General features: G+C 45.6%; 1 protein-coding gene across 2 annotated transcripts in view; it reads left to right on the top strand.

Annotated features, from left to right (window-relative positions):
• DOCK8 (dedicator of cytokinesis 8) overlaps positions 1–22439 on the top strand; it is a 255396-nt gene that overhangs the window by 73994 nt on the left and 158963 nt on the right. For both annotated transcript variants that reach the window (XM_062208372.1, XM_062208373.1), the window contains exon 5: positions 18722–18845. In XM_062208372.1, the coding sequence (XP_062064356.1) occupies positions 18722–18845 (124 nt within the window). The remainder of the gene's footprint in view (positions 1–18721; positions 18846–22439) is intronic.

The following is a 22439-nucleotide window of genomic DNA, read 5'->3' as shown; positions in this document are numbered from 1 at the left end:
GTCTGTTGGCCATTTGGATTTCCTCTTTTGAAAAATGTCTATTGAGTTCCTTGGCCCATCTCTTCAGTGGGTTGTTTGTTCTGTTGTTGTGGATTTTCTTGATTTCTTTGTAGATTCTGGTTATCAACTCTTTATCTGTAGTATAGTTTGCAAATATTTTTCCCATTCTGTCGGTTGCCTCTTCACTTTCCTGACTGTTTCTTTTGAAGTACAGAAACTTCTCAATTTGATGCAATCCCAAATGTTAATTTTGGTTTTGACTGCCTGTGCTCCTGGGGTCTTTTCTAAGAAGTCTTTGCCAGTACCTATATCTTGCAGGGTTTCTCCAATGCTCTCTAATAATTTGATGGTTTCGGGTCGTAGATTTAAGTCTTTAATCCACGTTGAGTGAATTTTTGTGTAAGGTGAAAGGTATGGGTCTTGCTTCAAGCTTCTGCACATGGAAATCCAATTTTCCCAGCACCATTTATTGAATAGGCTGTCCTTATTCCAGGGATTAGTTTTGGATCTTTGATCAAATATAAGTTGGCTGTAGATGTTTGGATTGATTTCTGGTGTTTCTATTCTGTTCCATTGGTCTATCCATCTGTTTCTGTACCAGTACCATGCTGTTTTGATAACAACTGCCCTGTAGTATGCCCTGAAATCTGGTATTGTGATGCCTCCGGCTTTGTTTTTGTTGTACAAGATTGCTTTGGCTATTCGAGGTCTTCTGTGGTTTTTTGTTTTGTTTTGTTTTGTTTTGTTTTTTGACAGGCAGAGTGGACAGTGAGAGAGAGAGGCAGAGAGAAAGGTCTTCCTTTTGCCGTTGGTTCACCCTCCAATGGCCGCCGCGACCTGCGCGCTGCGGCCGGCGCACCGCCGGCACAGCACGCGATCCAAAGGCAGGAGCCAGGTGCTTCTCCTGGTCTCCCACGGGGTGCAGGGCCCAAGCACTTGGGCCACCCTCCACTGCACTCCCGGGCCACAGCAGAGAACTGGACTGGAAGAGGGGCAACCGGGACAGAATCCGGTGCCCCGAGCAGGACTAGAACCCAGTGTGCCAGCGCCGCAAGGTGGAAGATTAGCCTATTGAGCCACGGCGCCGGCCGATACATTCTTTATTGTTACATAAATCCTATAGCTTGCATGAGTGCTCATTTTGTGAGTAGTGGGTTCTGTGGGCTTTAACAAAGGTATAATGCCACCCACCTGCATGACAGTCTCACGCAGCATGTTTTCAATGAGCTAGAATTCCTTTGGTCCCCTGGTTCATTCCTTCCTCCCTCTCTCTGACAACCACTTAAATTTTTTACCATTTCTATACTTGCATCTGGTTTTTCTGTGTCTTTTTGTAGTTTGTTGTCTCATTTCCTTTTATTGTTGAATCATCTTCTATTGTATGGATAAACCACAGTTTATCCAGTTCCTTATTGAAGAAGAAAGGTACATTTTAAACTCAAAGAATAGAGGCTTGTTGTTTTATTTTCATTCTAATGAACTCCAGGAGAAAATAAATGAATTGAAATTTGGCCTCAGATTCAAAGGTCTCATTCCAATCAAAAGGGGTCTCCTGTGCTGACCAAATGTTTGGTGACATTGTCCTGAGCTCCAGCCCACTCACCTGGTCAGCATTTTCTGATGAGAAGCATCTGTGTATGCTAAAATGCTCAAGCTGTGTGTTTGGGTCTGGGGCTAGGATGGGGGCTGATGGCAGACTGGGCCCCTGACCCTACTAGCAGCACATCAGAAAATCTTTGACAAAACCAAAGTGTCTTGAAGTTCTCATAGCCACACCTCTCCTATGCCTACTAAGAATAATTCTTTTCTGGCACAAATAATGAGTGATTGGAGATTGGATTTTATCCAGTTCCTGGAAGTGTGCCATTGAGTTTGCATTACTTTGGAATAATAACAGTGTGCAAACTATTTGCAAGTAGTATGGGAAACAAAGAGCATCACTTATATAAAGTAAAAAGCAGTTAGATGATAATGCGTCATGTGTTTTACTACAAGTTGAAAATGAAGTGTACTAGGCAAATACTGTTGTGCTTTGCTGGGGATGAATAAAAGATTCCAGAACAACTTGTTCTGGAATTTTTAGAATGTTAAAATTAGAGTTATTTTCTGGATGTTAAAGTTCTAAAAAAACCTGAGTGGGAACAATAAATAGAAAGGTCCATTTTATTACATTTGGTTTTCAGATTTATTTTCTGTTTGGGGCACTGCATTTTTTCATTCCCCATGGCAACACAAAGCTCATGGAATCTTCTTTTTCCTCTACCTTACACAAACTTAAAAGAAACAAAGATTCCTTTTAGAATATTCATTATAGGAAGCTTAGAAATTATGGGAAGCAAACCGAAAGTTGCTTCCTTTCACTATAGATGGATAGCAACCATACATATTTGATGTGTAGCCTTTAAATCACATTTCTTTTTTTAAGATTGATTTGTTTATTTGAAAGGCAGAGTTACAGAGAGGGAGGGAGAGGGAAAGAGGGAAAGGGAGAGAGAGACACCGAGGCTGTGGTGTAGTGGGTAAAGCTGCTGCCTGCAGTGCCACCATCCCATATGGGTGCCAGTTTGAGCCCTGGCTGCTCCACTTCCAATCCAGCTCTCTGCTAAGGCCTGGGAAAGCAGTAGAAGATGGCCCAAGTCTTGGGCCCCTGTACCCATGTGGGAGACCTGGAAGAAGCTCCTGGCTCCTAGCTCCTGGCTCCTAGCTTTGGATTGGTGCAGCTCTGGGCCACTGTGGCCATCTGGGGAGTGAACCATCCATTGGATGGAAGATCTCTCTCTCTCTCTCTCTCTCTCTCTCTTTCTCTCCCTCTCTCTCTCCTTCTGCTTCTCTGTAACTCTGCCTTTCAAATAAATCTTGAGGGAGGGGAAGGGAGGGAGGAAAGGAGGGAGGGAGAGAGAGAGAGAGAGAGAGAAAGAAATCTTCCATCCACTGGTTCACTCCCTAGGTGGCTGTAATGGCCGGTGGGGGCAAGCCAAAGCCAGGAGCCAGGAGCTTCTTTCAGGTCTCCTACATGAGTAGCAGGGGCCCCAAGACTTGGGCCATCTTCCACTGCTTTTTCCAGGTACATTAGCCAGGAGCTGGATTGGAAGTGGAGCAACCAGGACACAAAACTGGCACCCATATGGGATGCTGGCCTTGCAAGCAGCTTTACCCACTACACCACAGCACCAGCCTAAATCACATATTTTTAAAATTTGTTCATATAAAAAATAAATCAGATTATGATACCATTTTGCAGCATGAATTTTCAGTCTTCACAGAACGTGGTGATTATCTCTTTCCTACTAAATGTTATTCCTTCATAATATTATGATTGCATTATATATTTACACCGAAATTCATTTAGCAGTTTTAAAGCTTGAATGATTCCCTGGTTTTTAGCATTACAGTTAAAACAGCAGTATCCTGCTCAATGAGACTTTGTTTGGAATAAATCCCTACACAAGGAAGTTGGGTCTAGGGATATGTGCAAATTTAAGTATCCCAGATGCAATACATGCCTGAGTCCTCAAGAATATTGGATATTATTGGATATTGTAAAAAAGTTCCTTTATTTATATTTCCTGTAGGTGTTAGACTGGGTGTTTTTTTCATAGGTTTATTTTTAGAATTTGCAATTTGTCCTTGGTGCTACACTTATTCATGAAGTTTGTGCATCTCTTTTATTTTTGTCTGGTCTTGTTTAGGAACACTTTGATTTGTTACAGGTATTAGCCCTTTGGCTACATACTATAAATTCCTAGTATGCCTTCTGTTCTGTCATTGTTTATTTATGTAATTAAATCAAAGTTGATATTTTTCTTATGATTCTACTTTTGGTGTCATGTTTATAATGTAAATCACAAACCTAATATTATTGTCTAGGAGTTTTGGATTAAAGCATCAACTCAGGCCATGAGTCACTTGATTGTTGCTTCTGCTCCCTGTGTGTTTCCATTTATTTGTATCTTCTTTGTAGAAGCAGTGGGTACCCATGTATTTATTCTATGTCTGTTTTTGCATCTTTTTATTCCTACTAAACACAACAGTATCTGTTTTAACTTTCTGTTTGGTTACATACAAGGAGTGAGGGTGACCACTGGCCCCATCCTCTGCACCTTGGTGTAACCGCCCGGTTCCCTTCTCTTCCCTTCTCAGTAGTCAGCTAGTGGAGAGGTAGAAGTGTTCAGCTTCAAAACTCATTGTCAGTCTCTGGCAAGCCTTGACTAGTGCTTTAGTGAGGCTGCATTTTCTCTCCCCTGCTGTCTGGTTCTCTGAATCTCATACTCTGGACATGAAAACCATACTTCCTTGTGCATATTCCTCCGAAGGATCACTCTGTCTCCATGTGTATCTGTCGTATTTTATTTGTGGGGAGAATCCAGTATACTATTTCCAGACACCCTTCATCTCCTGGTCCCACATGCATTTTCAGCTGAGTTTTTTCCAAGTTGCTTCTGTATGGTTGCAGAATGAAGGTAGAAGGAGGACAAGGGGGTGTGTGTACATGTGAGTGAAAAGGTGCAGCCGGTGGTGCCTTCATAGACAATAAGCTCCTGCCATGCAGAAAGAGGGTTCAAGTTTCTGCGCAGTGTAGACACCGACTGTTCAGGGACTCGCAGGAAGGAAGCTGGACAACATCGTCCTGTCTTAATTCAGTGAGTTCCATCTGGGGGAGATGAAATACGTCCATAGAGATTCTGTCCAGATTCAGGCATTAAGTTATGTTAGTGGGGAGGAATTTCCATTTTCCTTGTGTCTTCATTGGTAATATACCAGGGAGGCAGAGGACGCAGCAGTAGGGGTTGTTGGCCAGAGGCAATTATCACTTAGTTCCCAATGAAGATTTTTATTTTCTGTGATTAACAATACATGCTTATTCTTAAAGCAAGTCATACTGACGTGTGTTAGGTAAAAAGCAAGTCTCTTGCCAGACTATTTGCGTGTTCTCTGCCTCCCCAGTGGTCAGCCATGCCACCTTCCAGACCTTATCCTGATCTCACAGATATATATGGATATTCATAACATTTACGTAAATATGTATACACGTAAATAGAGTATATAAATACATGCATGCAAATATGTTTATGCATTAAAATATAGAGATGATTTTTTAAATAATAATAATAATGACTTTTTATGTCAGAGAACTATATTTGGGGCTTTCTGGAATGGTTCTATAACTGACTAGAGTGGTGCATGTGTCAAAACTCTCAGAACTGGCCGGCGCCGTGGCTCAATGGGCTAATCCTCCGCCTAGTGGCGCCGGCATACTGGGTTCTAGTCCCGGACGGGGCACCGGATTCTGTCTCGGTTGCCCCTCTTCCAGGCCAGCTCTCTGCTGTGGCCAGGGAGTGCAGTGGAGGATGGCCCAGGTGCTTGAGCCCTGAACCCCATGGGAGACCAGGATAAGCACCTGGCTCCTGCCTTCAGAACAGCGCGTGCACTGGCCACAGCACACCAGCTGCAGCGGCCATTGGAGGGTGAACCAACGGCAAAAGGAAGACCTTTCTCTCTGTCTCTCTCTCTCACTGTCCACTCTGCCTGTCAAAAAGTAAAAAAAAAAAAAAAAAAAAAAAAAAAAAAAAAAAAAAACCCTCTCAGAACTGCCTCCAAAAGGGATGAATTTGAATTATACCTCATGATCAGTGTTGTGGTGCAGTGGGTAAAGCTGCCACTTGTGGTGCTGGCATTCCGTATGAGCACCAGTTTGTGTCCTGGCTGCTTCACTTCTGGTCCATCTTCCTGGTAATGACCTGGGAAACACAACCGAAGATAGCCCATGTGCTTGGGCCCCTGCACCCACATGGGAGATCCAGATGAATCTCCTGGCTCCTGGCTTCAGCCTGGCTTAGCCCTGGCTTTTGTGGCCATCTTGGAGTGAACAAGCAGATGGAAGATCTCTCTCTCTCTCTCTCTGTGTGTGTGTGTGTGTGTGTTTCTCCCCCTGTCTCTGTAACTCTAACTTCCAAATAAATAAATGAATCTTAAAAAAAAAATTGTACCTTAAAAGCAATGATGAGATATCTAGGAGAGTATATGACATGGTAAAGACTCATAAAATGTAAGGTCTGTTTCTTTGCTCGTTTATTATTCTGGGTTTTTAAAAATATTTATTTATTTATTATTTGAAAGGCAGAGTTACAGATAGGCAGAGGCAGAGAGAAAGAGAGAGAAAGAGAGAGAGTCTTCCATCTACTGGTTCACCCTCCAAGTGGCCACAACGGCCAGAGCTGGGCCGATCCAAAGCCAGGAGCTAGGAGCTTCTTCCACGTCTCCCAGGTGGGTATAGGGGCCCAAGGACTTGGGCCATCTTCCACTGCTTTCCCAGGCACTGGAAGCTGTACTGAAAGTGGAGCAGCCAGGACTCAAACCGGTGTCCATGTGAGATGCTGGCACTGCAGGTGGTGGCTTTACCCGCTATACCACAGCACCAACCCCTTATTATCCTGTCTATAGCATGATGGTTTCTCTGGATCAGGAATAAATGGACTGAGGTCCTAATTTCCCTACTTATGGCTATGTGACCCAAGGCAAATTAATTTATTTCTTTGTGCCTTGATTTCCTCATAAGGAAAATAGAAACTTGAACAGTGCCTACCTTATAAACAAATGGACAGTATAAAGTACTTAGAATGTTTCTTGACATATAAATAAATAAATATTAGCTACTATTTATAATATCATTAAGTAATACTACAGAAGGTATCTCAGTTGTGTCTGCCCAACTGACAAATAATTTAAATTAATAATATACAAGTATTATACGCAAAGGGGGAAAAAGGAGGACATCTCAATGTCAGCAAAGATTTCTTTTAATTTAATGATCCATGGGAAGCTAGCATTGTGCAGAGGGCTAATAAGCCTGAGCTTGCAACGTCGGCATCCAGTGTCAGGGCACTTGTTTGAGTCATAGCTTCTCTGCTTCCTATCCAGCTCCCTGCTAGTGTGCCTGGCCCAAGATGGCGCAAGGAGCTGGGCTCCTGCCACCCATGTGGGAGACCTAGATGGAGTTCCTGGCTCCTGGCTTCCACTTGATCCAGAGCTGGCCATTACAGTCATCTGAGAAGTGAACCCGTAGATGGAAGACCTCTCTATTTCTCTCCCCTCCCCCTCTCTTTCTGTCACTGTCTTTCAAAAAATAAATCTTTTCAAAAATAAAACAGGATTTGTTTCATATATTACTATAATTAATATATTCATGAAATAAACATTTGGAAAATCCCAAAGCTCATGCACTGGGGACTGTCTAATTCTCATTTAACTTACCCATTTATTCCTTCCAAATGAAATATGCTCTTGTGACAATGTTATTAGCTTATGGTAATACTTCAATAAATATTAGCTACTCTTATAGTATTTATTAAATAGCAAATATCAGAGAAAGCACTTACAGTAGCACATCAGAGGAATAATGGGGCATCTGCCTTCCTCTGGAGGACCATATTTAATGAAGCCACTTTGCCTTCCATGGACAAGTCTTTGTCATCCAAAACTATGCAGTCAAACACTGATTTAGTTAGCTCTTTTATTCCTCAATTATCTGCTTGCTGATATTACATTTCTCTTTAACATCTAGAGATAGGCTTTTATGCCCTTGCTGTGTCTGATAATGGCTTTGAATCCCACTTAGGGGGCAGAGGAGAGGAGTAATGGCCACTTGTGTTCCCTCCCACTGTCATCATTCTACAGGGCATTTGCCACTCACGCTTAGTAATTGAGATGTTTAAATCAGACAAGTAGTGCTGCCCGTTGAATATAGAGGACAGCTTGAGATTTTCTTTTTAGCTTAACAGGACATAAATGCATGATCTCCTTTTGAGAGAAATATGTTTTTTTTATGTTACATGTTTGTCCATGTTACTTAGACTGGAAGATTCCTTAAGTGAATTCCTTTCTTTTTTTTTTTTTTTTTCTTTTTGACAGGCAGAGTGGATAGTGAGAGAGACAGAGAGAAAGGTCTTCCTTTTTGCCGTTGGTTCACCCTCCAATGGCTGCTGCGGCTGGCGCCAAAGCCAGGAGCCAGGTGCTTCTCCTGGTCTCCCATGGGGTGCACGGCCCAAGCACTTGGGCCATCCTCTACTGCCTTCCCGGGCCATAGCAGAGAGCTGGCCTGGAAGAGGGGCAACCAGGATAGAATCCGGTGCCCCAACCGGGACTAGAACCCGGTGCGCCGGCACCGCAAGGCGGAGGATTAGCCTGTTAAGCCACGGCGCTGGCCATGAATTCCTTTCTATCTCCCATGTCCACAGCACCAAGTGTGGTGTCCTTGAAGTAAAAATAATAATACTTCTCCCTTTGTGACCTTTGGTTTCCTAGCTGGATGGTGCTGTTTTGGCTTGTTTACCTCTATTTCTATGTATTTTGATAATTTTTTGAAGATTGATGTTTGATAACATTCTTTGGGTAATATTAAGTATTTTGAACATTATTTCCTCTTTCTTTTTCTCTAAATGAATGTAAGGATGATTAACTGTAGAATGTTTTTGATGTCTTGGTGAAGAATTGAACTCTTCAGTGACTAAACTTGTGTGCTTGCTATTATTTTCGGTGTTAGCACAGCAACAATGAAACATTTCATGAGTGCTGTGGAAAGCATCATAAGCACCCAGAGACTTTGTCTTCATCCTGGGTGATTAAGGTGATTCTGAAAGAAGGTCATGCTCAAGGAGAGCTGGGACATCAAGTATGGGGTATCATCTGTTTTATTACTCCATATTTTACTCCCAGTGAACTGGTAAACAATTAAAATTCAAGCACATCAGTGCATATAATTCAGTTACTCCCAAAACATCATAAAAATGTCTTCCTGATCAATAATTGCTTATTATGACATACATTTGTTGTGTGAGCTGTCAAGGTGCTTAGCATCTGCTTTCTGAAGTATGGAGAGCAAATCAGGATCCATAGCTTATGGGGGAACAAAGCAAACCAGCTGTGGATATCACTGAGCTGTTTCCACCTAGGCCTAAACTCCTGTCCTCCTAAACCCAAATCCACTGAAGCACAACTCAGAGACCAAACATTTGAGGAAGCCTGGCCAAGCCAGAAGTAATCACTCCCTCCTCTGAATTTTCAATGTATATTGTTTGTATTTCACTTAGTAGCTTGACTTGTACTCTACTTTAAATTCTAATTACATGTCTAAGTTTTTATCTCTACTGTTGCATATGTGATTGCTCTCACTAGACTATGACTTTGTTGAGTGCAGGAACCATTATAGAGCTGGAATTCTGGTGCATTCCTTTTTGCATCCATTGCAGTGTTTTAGTCTTGGAAAACATATTACAAATGATTGTTGAATGGAAGACTGAATGCAATTCTACAAAGGAAATCTGCATATCATTTTCCACACCATAGTTGTAGCTCACACCTAGGGAGAGAACTTCACGGAGACTTCCTAGAAGGGATGGAATGGAACATGTTTAATCAGGGCAACAGCCTTACTCTGTTGTTTGTTTATTTGGTGGAGAGGTAAGGAGTGGGGGAGAGAATACTACCTGTAGAATCTTAGGCACTTTTTAGAGCTCTCCTGTTGTTACTGATAAGTAAATTCCCCCCATGGAAATAATGCAAATGTTCAGAGACTTTAAGTTCATGTCCATGAAATAAGGTTGTCTAGACATATAATATATGCATTGGTATTGCAACTAATAGCATTGTCACTGATGCTAGTAATACTAGCTGTCGCCGGTGCCGTGGCTCAATAGGCTAATCCTCCGCCTAGCGGCGCCGGCACACCAGGTTCTAGTCCCAGTCAGGGGACCAGATTCTGTCCCGGTTGCCCCTCTTCCAGGCCAGCTCTCTGCTGTGGCCCGGGAGTGCAGTGGAGGATGGCCCAAGTCCTTGGGCCCTGCACCTGCATGGGAGACCAGGAGAAGCACCTGGCTCCTGGCTTCTGATCAGTGCGGTGCGCCAGCCGCAGCAGCCATTGGAGGGTGAACCAACGGTAAAGGAAGACCTTTCTCTCTGTCTCTCTCTCTCACTGTCCACTCTGCCTGTCAAAAATAAAAAAAAATACTGGCTGTCACTTGTGGAGCTGATGTTCGAATATCTTAGTGGAGATGTTCTAGAAGCAGAGCCTGAGACAGAGATTCAGATGCATGAGGGACTGAGGATGCAAGATGGGAAAGTAGCAGTCTAATACAGATGAGATCTCAGATACATTCTAGTCTTGGCCTGAACCATAGGGTGCCCTGGACAGTGAATCATTCTGTAAGGTGGCCACACCACCCCACCTCAAGGCGAGGGGTGAGACCACTGTACCTCATACCAGACAGGCATTGGTCACCACTGAGCCAAGTGGGAGGTTGAGTAGAGAGGCAGCATGAAGTGCTCAGGTGTCTCTGGGCACAATAGCTGCTGTGTGCACAGCAGTTAGCGAATGCATGCCTGGGTTGGGTAGGGGAGCCTGGGTGGAAGACTCGTAGTCTACTACAACAACAGGCACCTGACCGATTTTCTTTTGCTTTAGTTTTGAAACAATACCAGATTTTTGAAGTTGCAAGTGTTTTACAAAGACCTTTTCCCCACTCTCAGTCATCTGAGAGCAAGTTGCTGACCTGATTCTCCACCACCCTGAATACTTTAGTGTGAAATGTTTTTACACAAGGACATTCTCCGTTGTAATCACTGTGTAATCATCATGCTCAGAAGATTAACATTAATCCATCATTACTGGGTAATCCTCATCCTCATTCAGCTTCCACCAAATATCCCAGGAATGTCCTTTATAGCAAAAGAATTCACTTCGAAGTCTTATGTTGAATTTAGATTTACTTACGCTGGACTCATTCCTCATTATATTTCTGTGACTTTTATGGCCTTGAGATCATAGGCTAGTTATTTTTATTTATTTATTTATTTTTGACAGGCAGAGTGGACAGTGAGAGAGAGACAGAGAGAAAGGTCTTCCTTTTGCCGTTGGTTCACCCTCCAATGGCCACTGCGGCTGGCGCGCTGCGGCGGCACACCATGCTGATCCAAAGGCAGGAGCCAGGTGCTTCTCCTGGTCTCCCATGGGGTGCAGGGGCCAAGGACTTGGGCCATCCTCCACTGCCTCCCCGAGCCACAGCAGAGAGCTGACCTGGAAGAGGGGCAACCGGGATAGAATCCGGCGCCCCGACCGGGACTAGAACCTGGTGTGCCGGCGCCGCAAGGTGGAGGATTAGCCTGTTGAGCCACGGCGCCGGCCCATAGGCTAGTTCTTTTTAGAAAGCTCCTCCATTTGGATTTGATTATTAGATATACCCCATTCTTCATCAAATTTCCAATTTACTGGGTTCATTTATTTATATCAATCTGTAGTTAGTTTTGTATTTTATTGAATATACTTGGATAAATTTCTGTCATTTATTTTGATGTGCAAATTGTGCTCTGTTTGGCATTCTCAACCTCTTCAACTGAGTGTTTCATCTTTATTTATTTATTTTTTGACAGGCAGAGTTAGACAGAGAGAGACAGAGAGAAAGGTCTTTCTTTTCCATTGGTTCACCCCCCAAATGGCCGCTACAGCCAGCGTGTTACAGCCAGTGTGTTGCGGCTGCGCGCTGCGCTGATCTGAAGCCAGGAGCCAGGCGCCTCCTCCTGGTCTCCCATGCGGGTGCAGGGCCCAAGAACTTGGGCCATCCTCCACTGCCTTCCCGGGCCACAGCAGAGAGCTGGACTGGAAGAGGAGCAACTGGGACAGAATCCGGCGCCCCAACCAAGACTAGAACCCGGTGTGCCGGCGCCGCAGGCAGATTAGCTAAGTGAGCCACAGCACTGGCCTATATATATATATATATATATATATATATATATATATATATATTTTAAGGAATAGAGATAAAGAAAGAGACAGATAAAGGGTGACCTTTCATCCATTGGTTCATCCTCATACGTCTACAACAGGCAGGGCCATGCCATTAAGAAGCCAAGAGCCAGAAGCTCAATTTGGGCCTCCTACGTGGGTAGCAGGGCTCAAATATTTTAACCATCCCTTCTGCCTCCTAGGGTGTGCATTAGCAGGAAGATGGAATTGGGAGCAGAGCTGGGACTTGAACTCATGCACCCTGACATGGGACTCAGGATTCCTGAGTGGCATCGTAACTGCTGCACCAAACTCCTTCCCCTTCTTAGGTCCTTTTTCAAGGCCCCACAGTCTGGTTACAAGCTCGCTTTCTGACACAAGTTATTCCAGGATGGTCTTACCCTGTTTTTGCTCAGCCCTGAATTTAGTCTTTTCTCCAAGATGCTCTGACTGTGTTTTAGTGGAAATTGGGATCTAGGAGCCAGAATGGAATCGTGGATGTGCTGCTTGTTTTTAAGGTGCTGCTCCTCCCATGTCTCTGAGTGAACGGAGCTCCGAAGTTTGTGTTGATGGTTGCAGCTCCTGTCCAGCATCACAAAATTTACTCTGTTTTCTCCTTTCCATATTTGTAACTCCTTACTCAGATAGTCAGTGAGCCGGCTCCCATCATCCTTCTTGCGTTTCCGTACTTGATTAACCCCCCAGATGCAACCAGTGCCAACACCCCTCCTCCATTCTCAAGCAGTAGCCCACCTCCTCCTATCCTGACACTGACACCCTGCACCAGGCTTGCCCACCCTGCCTGGGAGCTCTTTTCAGCTTGCAGGGACACTTGGTGCCAAGCCACCTTTTTTTTTTTTGACAGGCAGAGTGGACAGTGAGAGACAGAGAGAAAGGTCTTCCTTTGCGTTGGTTCACCCTCCAATGGCCGCCGCGGCCGGCGCACCGTGCTGATCCGATGGCAGGAGCCAGGTGCTTCTCCTGGTCTCCCATGCAGGTGCAGGGCCCAAGGACTTGGGCCATCCTCCACTGCACTCCCGGGCCACAGCAGAGAGCTGGCCTGGAAGAGGGGCAACCGGGACAGAATCTGGTGCCCCGACCAGGACTAGAACCCGGTATGCCGGCGCCGCAAGGCAGAGGATTAGCCTGTTGAGCCACGGCACCGGCCCCCAAGCCACCCTTTCACAAGGACACCCTCGACTCTTGCCTGGTGCCTGGGCTCTGACATCGTGGAGCAGGCTTACCCTAAGCATGGATGCCCTCATTCTGCTAAGGCTCCATTATTGTGTGCCAGGCTGCCCCAGGCCTAGATGCCCTCCTCCTACCATTTGGGTTCTTGTTCTCCATGCCAGGTAGTCCCGTTTACGTGGGAGCACTCCTTACACTGTTTGGCCTTCAGGTTCCCGTTCTGGACATTGTCCACCACTGTTTGCCCTGAGGCACGGATGGCTGTGTTGTTCTGATGCACCTTGCAGTTTTCGAAACAAACTGTACAGGAAGGAGAGAGTAAGGGCAAAAGGGTGCAGGTTTGGGGAAGAGGGAAAAGAAGAGGAACACACGCTATTTTCTAATCTTCACCAGTGGGCCCTCAAAATGAACAGTTCTCCCTTTTCACACTTGAGGATGTTGGACCTCTCAGTTGCAGAGATGCCCACTTGCTCGGGAGGACGCCCAAAGATCCAGACTTCAGACCGGTTGATGCAAAAAGCACGAGGTTTTTATTGAACGTTTGCACAAACGGGCCCCCACCTCAGGCGGTGAGGAGCCCTGAGCGGCAGTTTCACACAGGTTATATAGGCAACTAATTAGCATATTCCTAATGCGCATGCATAGGATTGGTCAGTTCAGAGGGACCATTAGCATATGGGAGAACGCTGGCGAAGAATGCTGGTGGAGAGTGCTGGTGGAGAATGCAGAGGTGGCACGGGATTGGCTAGTTCGGAGGGACAATTAGCATACCGAATGCTGACGGAGAGTGCTGAGGGAGAGTGCTGAGGTGTTACAGGATTGGCCGGTCTCAGTGACATCATAAGTGCGCGCCTAGAGACTCTCCGAAGGGGAGGGGCAGTTCTGCTCTGGGCGCCTAGAGATTCTCTGAAGGGGATTGACTTTTCCTTTCCAGAGAATGTCCTGCCCGCTAGACTCTGGGGAACATCTAACCTCTTAAGAAGCCCCTGATATTTGCCCAGGCCTAGTTTCTTGTCCCTCCCCCCATAAGGGTCCTTCAAGGAAGCAGTGGCTCGGTGAGATGGTGTCACTTATTCAAGGCTCTTAGCCAGTGTGGGAGAAGCCAGCTCTGAACATAGCCTCTTGTGACTCTCAAGCCCAGGTTCTGCTTGTTCCACCATGGTCTCGCGCTCTGGGAATCTGGTCCTCCGAGTACCCCCAAATGTGTAGAAAGAGTGCTTTGAGGGAAGGAAAGCAGTTCTGGAAGCCACTGGCCGCGCTCCTTCCATGAGCATAGTCTCCTGCTGGTTGCCCTTCCATCTTCCTCCAACCTGCCCTCAGGCTCAGCAGGAACCGGGCTTCATTGGACTCTGTTGCCAGGGTGGGGTGATGAGGCTGGGACACTTGTAGCCAGGGGCCCTGAGCCAGTGGCCTCCCACCTCCCTGGTGATAGTTCCTCTGCGCCTGGCACGGCTGCAGTGAGTCATCTTTCATGCTTGCCAACCCTGGCCTCTCCTCCCCAGCCCATGCTACCCTTGCAGCCATAACGGAGCTTTGCAACTTGCTGGGATTTTAAAATGGAGTATAAGGAAGGGGAAAAAAGGTTGCTGTGTGTTTAAACACACAGTCATGGAAGATGCTAGTCTTCACGCTTCCCATAGCAAAAGTCCTAGGGGCTGGTGCACACAGCAGGTTAAATGTGTATATTGTGAAATGAGCCTTTAACCATATCCCATAACTGGTTCTTAATGCCCATTTGCCAATGGCCCTGAGGTCCCTGTGAAGAAATCCAGAACACTCTAACAAAATAAGGAAAGCAAGCAAGCATTTATTTGCATAAAATAGCAAAAAACAAAGCCAAGCACATTTCATATCCCCAAGAGTTAAGCATCATCTAAGAAGAAAATTTGATTTTAATTTTTTCAGTGATAGTACATATACTTACATCTTAAAACTAAGGAAAAGGCCTTAGAATTTGCCTCATGCAAATTCCTTTTAAATGGACGCCCTCCTTCTACTGTTCAGCCTTCACTCTGTAAAGAAATAGGAGGCAAGCGACTTGAGGGCAGGGACACAGGCACACATCTGCATGTGTGTGTGAGTGTGATACTCACTTGTAACTAACCACGCTGTGAAATTGATGCACTTCCTGAGACAAAAACACAGCTAAAGCAGATGCTGCTCTGGTTGCTAAGGCTGCCACATAACAGTTCTTCAGCTGTTGGCTGATTTTTATTTTGTTGGTCCAAGGTTTCTTTGTAGGGAGACGTGTGATGTGGACCTCTGGCATCAGTCCCCTTTGGCGCAGACAGGACCTAAAAGAGGGAAGGTGCAAATACCAGTGTGGGAAGTTTGAATTTTATCCTAGTGCTTGCCTTTCATCTGAGAATGAGTTAATGTTAGTTAAAGTCTCTGGTAACTTTTCCCTTAAAATTGGATTTCTCAGGAAAAAATAATTACTGATTCAGTGTGTTGTCATTTGGGATAGTGGAGTCTTGGGATACAAATTATTATTTGCCCATATTTGCCATTATTTGACTCCATTTGCCTCTCCTAAGTTGTTGGGGTTTTTTTTTTAGTTTTTAAAAAGTTTTTAGTTATTTTTATTTTATTTGGAGGAGAGAGAGAGAAATCTTTCATCTGCTGGTTCACTCCTCAGATGCCAGCAGCCTGGAGTTAGGAGCCAGAAGTCAGTCAGGGTCTCCCATGTGGGTGGCAGGGGCCAGAGTACTTGATCCAAGATCTGCTGCCTCTAAAGGTGCACACTAACAGGAAGCTGGATTGCAGGTGGAGGTGCTGGGACTCAAACCAGGCACTGCCATCTGGAATGTGGGTGCCCAGAGCAGCTGGTCACTTAGCTGCTGCACCAGATCCTTCCCTCTCTACCACCGCCTCCAAGATGTTAGAGCACACGTTGCTTTTTAAAAATCTGAGCCCTTAGGGAAGCCCCAAACGAGTCATGGTGTGTGCTAGGAAAGCCTTCCACCCGGCACACACACAGGTGTCGCTGCCTAAATTTGTAGAAATCCCATGTAAGGCTGTCTCTCAGAGAACTCAATAGAAAATACATCTCATAAAATAAATTTTTACATGTATTTCTACTGTTTTTAAATGTTTATTTATTTCATTTATTTGAAAGGCAGAGACAAAGAGCAGTATCTCCCATCCTCTGGTTCACCACCTAGATGCTCACAACAGCCTGGGCCGACCTGCAGCTAGGAGGCAGGGACTCGATCTAGGTCTGTCACCTGGGTGGCAGCGACACAAGGGCTTGAGCTGTCATCTGCTGCTCCCCAGGGTGCGCATCAGTGAGAAGCTGGAATTGGGAGCAGAGGCAGAAGTCAAGCCAGGAACCCTGATGTGGGATGTGGGTGTTCCTAGCTGAGTTTAACTGCTAGGCTGAGCACCTGCCTCTGATTTATGTTTTAATTGTTTGTTCTGCTGATATTTAAGAATACCCAAATCACGAGGTATTGTAGATATTTCTCACAAAGCTTTTTCTAAATGTTTACTTGTTTTCTTTATTCGGAGTACACCTTAGTCATCTGCTTTATCTTTTCTCAGTTCCCCAATTTGGTCTATTTTTATGAAGTTCCTATCAGTACATGTTAGGGTCAGGGCATTTCAAGTGGCCAGGAGACAAAGGTGACTGGTTCCAGTAAACCTCCACCTGGATTAGTCACCAAGCTGATCTTGCCTTTTTTCCTAGGCTATTTCTTGTCTCCTTTTGCAAAACAAATCGCCTGCTTCAGAGCAAAATGAATTCCAAGGAAGAGACACTTCTGTTTTCCCTACACATGATGCTGGACCAGCTCAGTCTTCGTATAATTAAATCAGCTAAAATCTGCTCAATGCCTGCTCTGTGTCTGCCACCCCCTTTCTCTCCAACACCCTTCCCTCCCAAAGCATTATGAACTCTGTGTTTGGATCATTCCCATGGCTCTCCTGCATTTCCTGCTGTTTCAAGTCTGCCATTTGATGCGCTTCACTGATCCTGACCTCACTGCATGTCCTTTCTCCAGCTTGCTCAGTGGATTTCCTCTTAGTGCAGGAAATAAACAAAATGGGTGCATGTTTTTTTTAAGATTTATTTATTTACTTGAAAGTCAAAGTCACACAGTGTTGGACCTCTCAGTAGTAGAGATGCCCACTTGCTCGAGAGGACGCCCAAAAATCCAGACTCCAAACCAGTTGATGCAAAAAACATGAGGTATTTATTGTACGTTTGCGCAAACGGGCCCCCACCTCAGGCAGTGAGGAGCCCTGAGCGGCAGTTTCACACAGGTTATATAGGCAACGAATTAGCATATTCCTAACGCATGCATAGGATTGGTCAGTTCAGAGGGACCGTTAGCATATGGGAGAATGCTGGCGAAGAATGCTGGTGGAGAGTGCTGGTATAAAATGCAGAGGTGGCACGGGATTGGTTGGTTCGGAGGGACAATTAGCATACCGGAGAATGCTGAGGGAGAGTGCTAAGCGAGAGTGCTGAGGTGTTACAGGATTGGCCGGTCGCAGTGACATCATAAGTGTGCGCCTAGAGACCCTCCGAAGGGAGGGGCAGCTCTGCTCTGGGCGCGCCCAGAGGTTTCCTGGAGGGGAGGGGCATTTCTGCTCTGGGCGTGCCTAGAGGTTCTCTGAAGGGGATTGACTTTTCCTTCCCAGAGAACGTCCTGCCCGCTAGACTCTGGGGAACATCTAACCTCTTAAGAAGCCCCTGATATTTGCCCAGGCCTAATTTCTTGTCCCTCTCCCCCATAAGGGTCCTTCAACAGAGAGAGGAGAGGCAGAGTGAGAGAGAGGTCTTCCATTCTCTGGTTCACTCCCCAGATAGCTGCAACAGCCAGAGCTGCGCTGATCCGAAGCCAGGAGTCAGGAGCTGCTTCTTCTTCTTCCGGGTCTCCCATGCGGGTGCAGGGGCCCAACGACTTGGGCCATCCTCCACTGCTTTTCCTAGCCATAGCAGAGAGCTGGATTGGAAGTGGAGCAGCTGGGACTCGATCCGGCGCCCATATAGGATGCTGGCACTGCAGGTGGCGGCTTTACCTGCTACGCCACAGTGCGTGGGCGCATGTTTGTAAACTTGGTGTTGAAGTGTGTCTTCCAGGAATCCTCAAACTGGGGAATACACTCGTTTGTGTCTGTAGTTATACTGACAAGTTACATCCATTCTCCATTTCATGCTGGTCCAATTCCTCCAGAGGCAGTGCTGCACACTATTTTGAACGCTTCCTGTAGGTACACATTTTTTGAGCACCATTTTGTGGGGTTTACTGAGTGGAGATTGAAAATGTTAGAGATTTTTGGTAGCTAAATCATTCATTTCTGTTTTTTCTTACTATGTCCTGCCTTTTTTCTTCATTATTAGGAGGAGTGCTGTGTTGGGATTAAAAGTTTCTTCTATTTTTATCTCTAAATGATCTCTATTTGCTGCTCTGTCCGCTGCTAGAGTTCTTCCAGGCTCTCACACTAGGGTCATCCTTGAGCTGCAGCTTGGAGCCAAATGCCCCACAGCTGAAGTGACCACACCTCTCTAGTGGATTTTCCCAGGCCCTCCCAGCCTTTAATTGCGCCAGCCAGGAGGCGAGTTTGTATCGCATTACAACAGCGCCTTGTGGAAGGCCTGGTACATAATTAGTCGTGAGGAATTACAGCTGCTCCTCTCCCTGAGCGCTCTCTCAGCACCATGCATACACGCTTAAGCTATTACTTTTATTTTTAATCTCGTGGTTTTGTTTCTCTCTCTTTCTCCCTGTCTCCAAATAACACCAACGATACAAGAAACCAAGGAAGTTCAGAAATTTGCGGCTTTAAGAAGACTGGATCCCGAAAAGATTTTCACAAAACCCTTCAGAAGCAGACTTTTGAGTCCGAAACCTTGGAGAGTGCTGAACCTACTGCTCAGGTATTTCCCATCAGCAGACATGTTTATCTGGTTACAGGGCTGCTCTGCCCGAGGCTTGCTGTCAATCCTGTTGTTGTTTTCACTACATTAAGGTTCCAGTAGGACAGACTCCACCATCTGGGTTAGTGATTTTTGTTTTCAAACTTTTTTTTTTTGGAAGCTGCAGAAACTAATGTCCAATGAAAACCCAGGAGCTCCATGAATGAGAGTCAGACGTGGAACCGGGCTGTTCCTAACGGTTCAGCAGGGCTCAGCAGTAGCCCTGAGACTGGCTGCAGAGTCATGAGACGCTCCACAGGGAGCCCAGCACGCCTGGGTTCTCTTACTGATTCTGCGGCCTGCTGACTCTGGAGCCTACAGCAGGATCATCAGTCTCCTGACCTCGCCCTCCCCTCCTCCCCTGGAAAACCAGGAAGACAGCATTAACTCACTCGTGGGACTAGTCTGAAATCATTTTGTATGCACAAAGAGAGCAGTTCCAGTCACCTGGTTACTGTTACTGTTGTTCCTATTACTGTAAAGTGGCTGCAGTGCAGGTCAGGGTCCTAAACACCCTTGTTCTCAGCAGCAGCATTCGCAGTGTCTGAATGGTGGGAGCAACCCCAGCATCCGTTGACGAAAAAGTGGATGGACCACATGTGACATCGGGAGCTGGGAGAGAGAGGAATGGCAAGTTACTAGTTCTTGGGCACAAAGTTTCAGTTCTGCAAGTTGAAGGGAGTTGTGGAGGTTAGGTTTAGGATTTTTTAGGGTTCTAAGTAGGCGAGGAGGTAGCCACTCAAAAGCAGGAAAGACTTTAGTTGAAGATAGGACAGCCTGTAGTAAGATTCTCGCCCGGACAGGGGGCGGAGGTCTGAGAAGAGACTCAGCCCCTCAGGCAGTGGGCAACTGCCTATTTCTGCTGTTTGTTGGGAAGGGCCAGGCGCACATGCAGAGACCCACGTCCACTATGAAAAGCTGTGCTTGAACCGGCAAAAGACCCCTGATTTACAAGGTGTGAGCTTGTCAGTTTGGTATGTCCAGGAAGAGGCATGCAGCAGTTGGAACTGGTGCAGCAGGGAACCAGGAAGTGAAATTGTCAGGTCTGAGATGGACTGTTTGTGCCCCATTTTGGAATTAACTATTTGTGTCCCAGTGGCCTAGCAAGTCCTAACAGTGAAAATGGGTAGTATTAATGGCTGTACTAAAACATGACTGTACTTAACATTACTGTAATGTACTCTAAAGATGGTAACTTTTGTATTATATATATTTTACCTAAATTGAATTTTTGAAGTTAGTGTTTCAGTCCAATCTGCCCATTTTATAATTGAGGAAAATGAAACAGAAAAATTTGTGCAAACTTGCCTAAGACATGCAAACTACTAATAGCTTTCAATTTTCATGTGTCATAACACAGGCACCTCACCATGTTTAAATAATATGTTTTTCAAACAACAAGGTCCCACCAGCCAAGCTAAGTGTCTTTTGCGAGATGCACAGAAGAACCAACCTTCTAGTCCAGAGCTGAGTGTGGCAGGTGTGCTGAGGGATGGAAAGCCAGGATGCTTGGCTCTGTGAGGCCTTGTTCATGGGTGATCTCCACTGCATTCGGTTTCCTCAGTGGCCAGCTGCATTGTTTTTTATGTTGGTCGGTCAGAAGCTACACTAGGTATTTCAACAGAAGAAGTTTTTAGGGGATTGATTAAACAGTTTGTAGAGAGCTGAGAAAAAACACAAGGAAAAAGTTGAGAGCACGGAGAGCAGCACACTGGGGCTGGGGGCCAGGGCCTCGGTTTTCACATGGCAGCCTCATCAAAATCCCCTAGAGGGCTGCTGCACACCAGGTGGCTGGGCCCTGCCTGCCAGGGTTTCTGCTTCAGTAGACCTGGGGCGGGGCCTCAGAGTTTGTATTTGCATTTCTAAGTGTGCTGCTGCTGGCTGGACTCAGGACCACAACCTAAGGACCACTGGGCTAGGAGGAGAGGTTGGCGTTGTCAGAATCCAGTAAGCCCAGAGGGGACCCTCAGAGCAAGGCTTCCTGTCTCCGAGAAGGGGGCACTGCCAGCTGCTAGAGGTGTTATGTCAGAATCTCGGAGGATCTCCTGAGGGAGGAATGGACCTCCATGGAGGTCAGATGGGCTGAGGGCTGGAGCCAGTGGCAGGAACTAGAGGCAGAAAGGAAAGGGCCAGTGCCCACTCCCTCCTGCAGCCTCCCAGGCTCCCTGTGGCTCCCCCTGTCGGCAGAACCTAATGAGAGCAGCAGGCCAAGCACAGAGTTTGCTGAATGCCTGGCCCAGCACCCCAGGGCGGAGTTGACAGGGTGAACCTGCAGCTGAGGTCCAGCACACACAGCAGACACCCGCTCTGCAGCGGCTGACAGCACTCCGGTCAGCCAGTTGGCTGGGTTTGAGAGTCACGCTGTGCGTTTGAAGGAGTGGACAAGTCCTCATCGAGGAGGTGCCGTTAGCCTGAGTGAAATGGTGAGGCCGAACACCTGAACTGATATAAATACATAAAGTGAGAATACTGTACAGTACATATGCATGAGGGAGCTTCAAAAAAGTCATAGAAAATGCACATTACCTCTTACTTGCATTTCCCCATGAACCTTTTGAAGTACTTTTATGTTTTATAAAATTTAGATATTATCCATAATGTTGTATAATTTAATTTTTCATATTAGCAATATAGTATGATTATATTTCTCTTCCAATAAATATATATTCTTTTTTTGGATGGCCATATGACATTGCATTGCCTGAAAGTTCTGAAATCTCTTAATGCTTCCTCTTTTGGGGCGGCATTTAGCTTGTCTCTCTTACTTTGTTTTTATATGCAGATGCTCCTTACATCCTTGTCCAGTTAGGTACCCTGAGGATAAATTCTTAGAGATGAAATTTCTGTGTTAAAAGGTGTAAGTTAATAAGATTTTTGACGTACATATATAGAGAGAAAGAGCAGGCAAGCACCCTTGGCATCTTTTTGTTTTTAAAAATTATTTACTTATTTGAGAGATGGAGAGCAAGCTCCCATCTGCTAGTTTATTCCTGAAATTCCTGCAGTGGCTGGGGTTTGGCCAGGAACTGGGAACTCAATCCAGGTTTCCCTATGTGGGTAGCACGGACAATTACTTGAGCCGTCAGCTGCTGCTGCCTGGGGTCTGTGTTAGCAGGAAGCTGAAATTAGGAGCAAAACCTGGACTCAGATCCAGGTGCTCTTACATGGGCTGTGGGTGTCTTGACCTGAGTCCTCACTCCGAGGCAAAATGACCACTCCTTGATAGCCTTTAAAAAAAAAGAACTGGAAAAAAAAGAAAAAAACAAAACAAAACTGGAAACTAAACTTATTTTCACCAAACTTATATAAATTCTAAGACAAATAGCAGCATTAATAATTAAAGTGTTAATATTGATTATTACTAGCACATTCAGCTTAGGTGAAATTTATGATGTAGTAGAGTAACCTTTCTATGAGGTGAATACCTGTCACAAAACACGTGAGAATAGAGAACAGAGAGATTGTAGTGTGGTATGTCCAGTTAGAACCCTGGGAATAACATTTCACCATAAGTCTTATAGATGTTTGTCATTGCTCTGCTATAGTCTCTGCACG

This window comes from Lepus europaeus, chromosome 12 (genome assembly GCF_033115175.1).
Source record: "Lepus europaeus isolate LE1 chromosome 12, mLepTim1.pri, whole genome shotgun sequence".
In the NCBI taxonomy this organism is placed as follows: domain Eukaryota; kingdom Metazoa; phylum Chordata; class Mammalia; order Lagomorpha; family Leporidae; genus Lepus; species Lepus europaeus.
The sequence above is the reverse complement of the archived record's forward strand: the minus strand, read 5'-3'. Positions and strand labels throughout refer to the sequence as shown.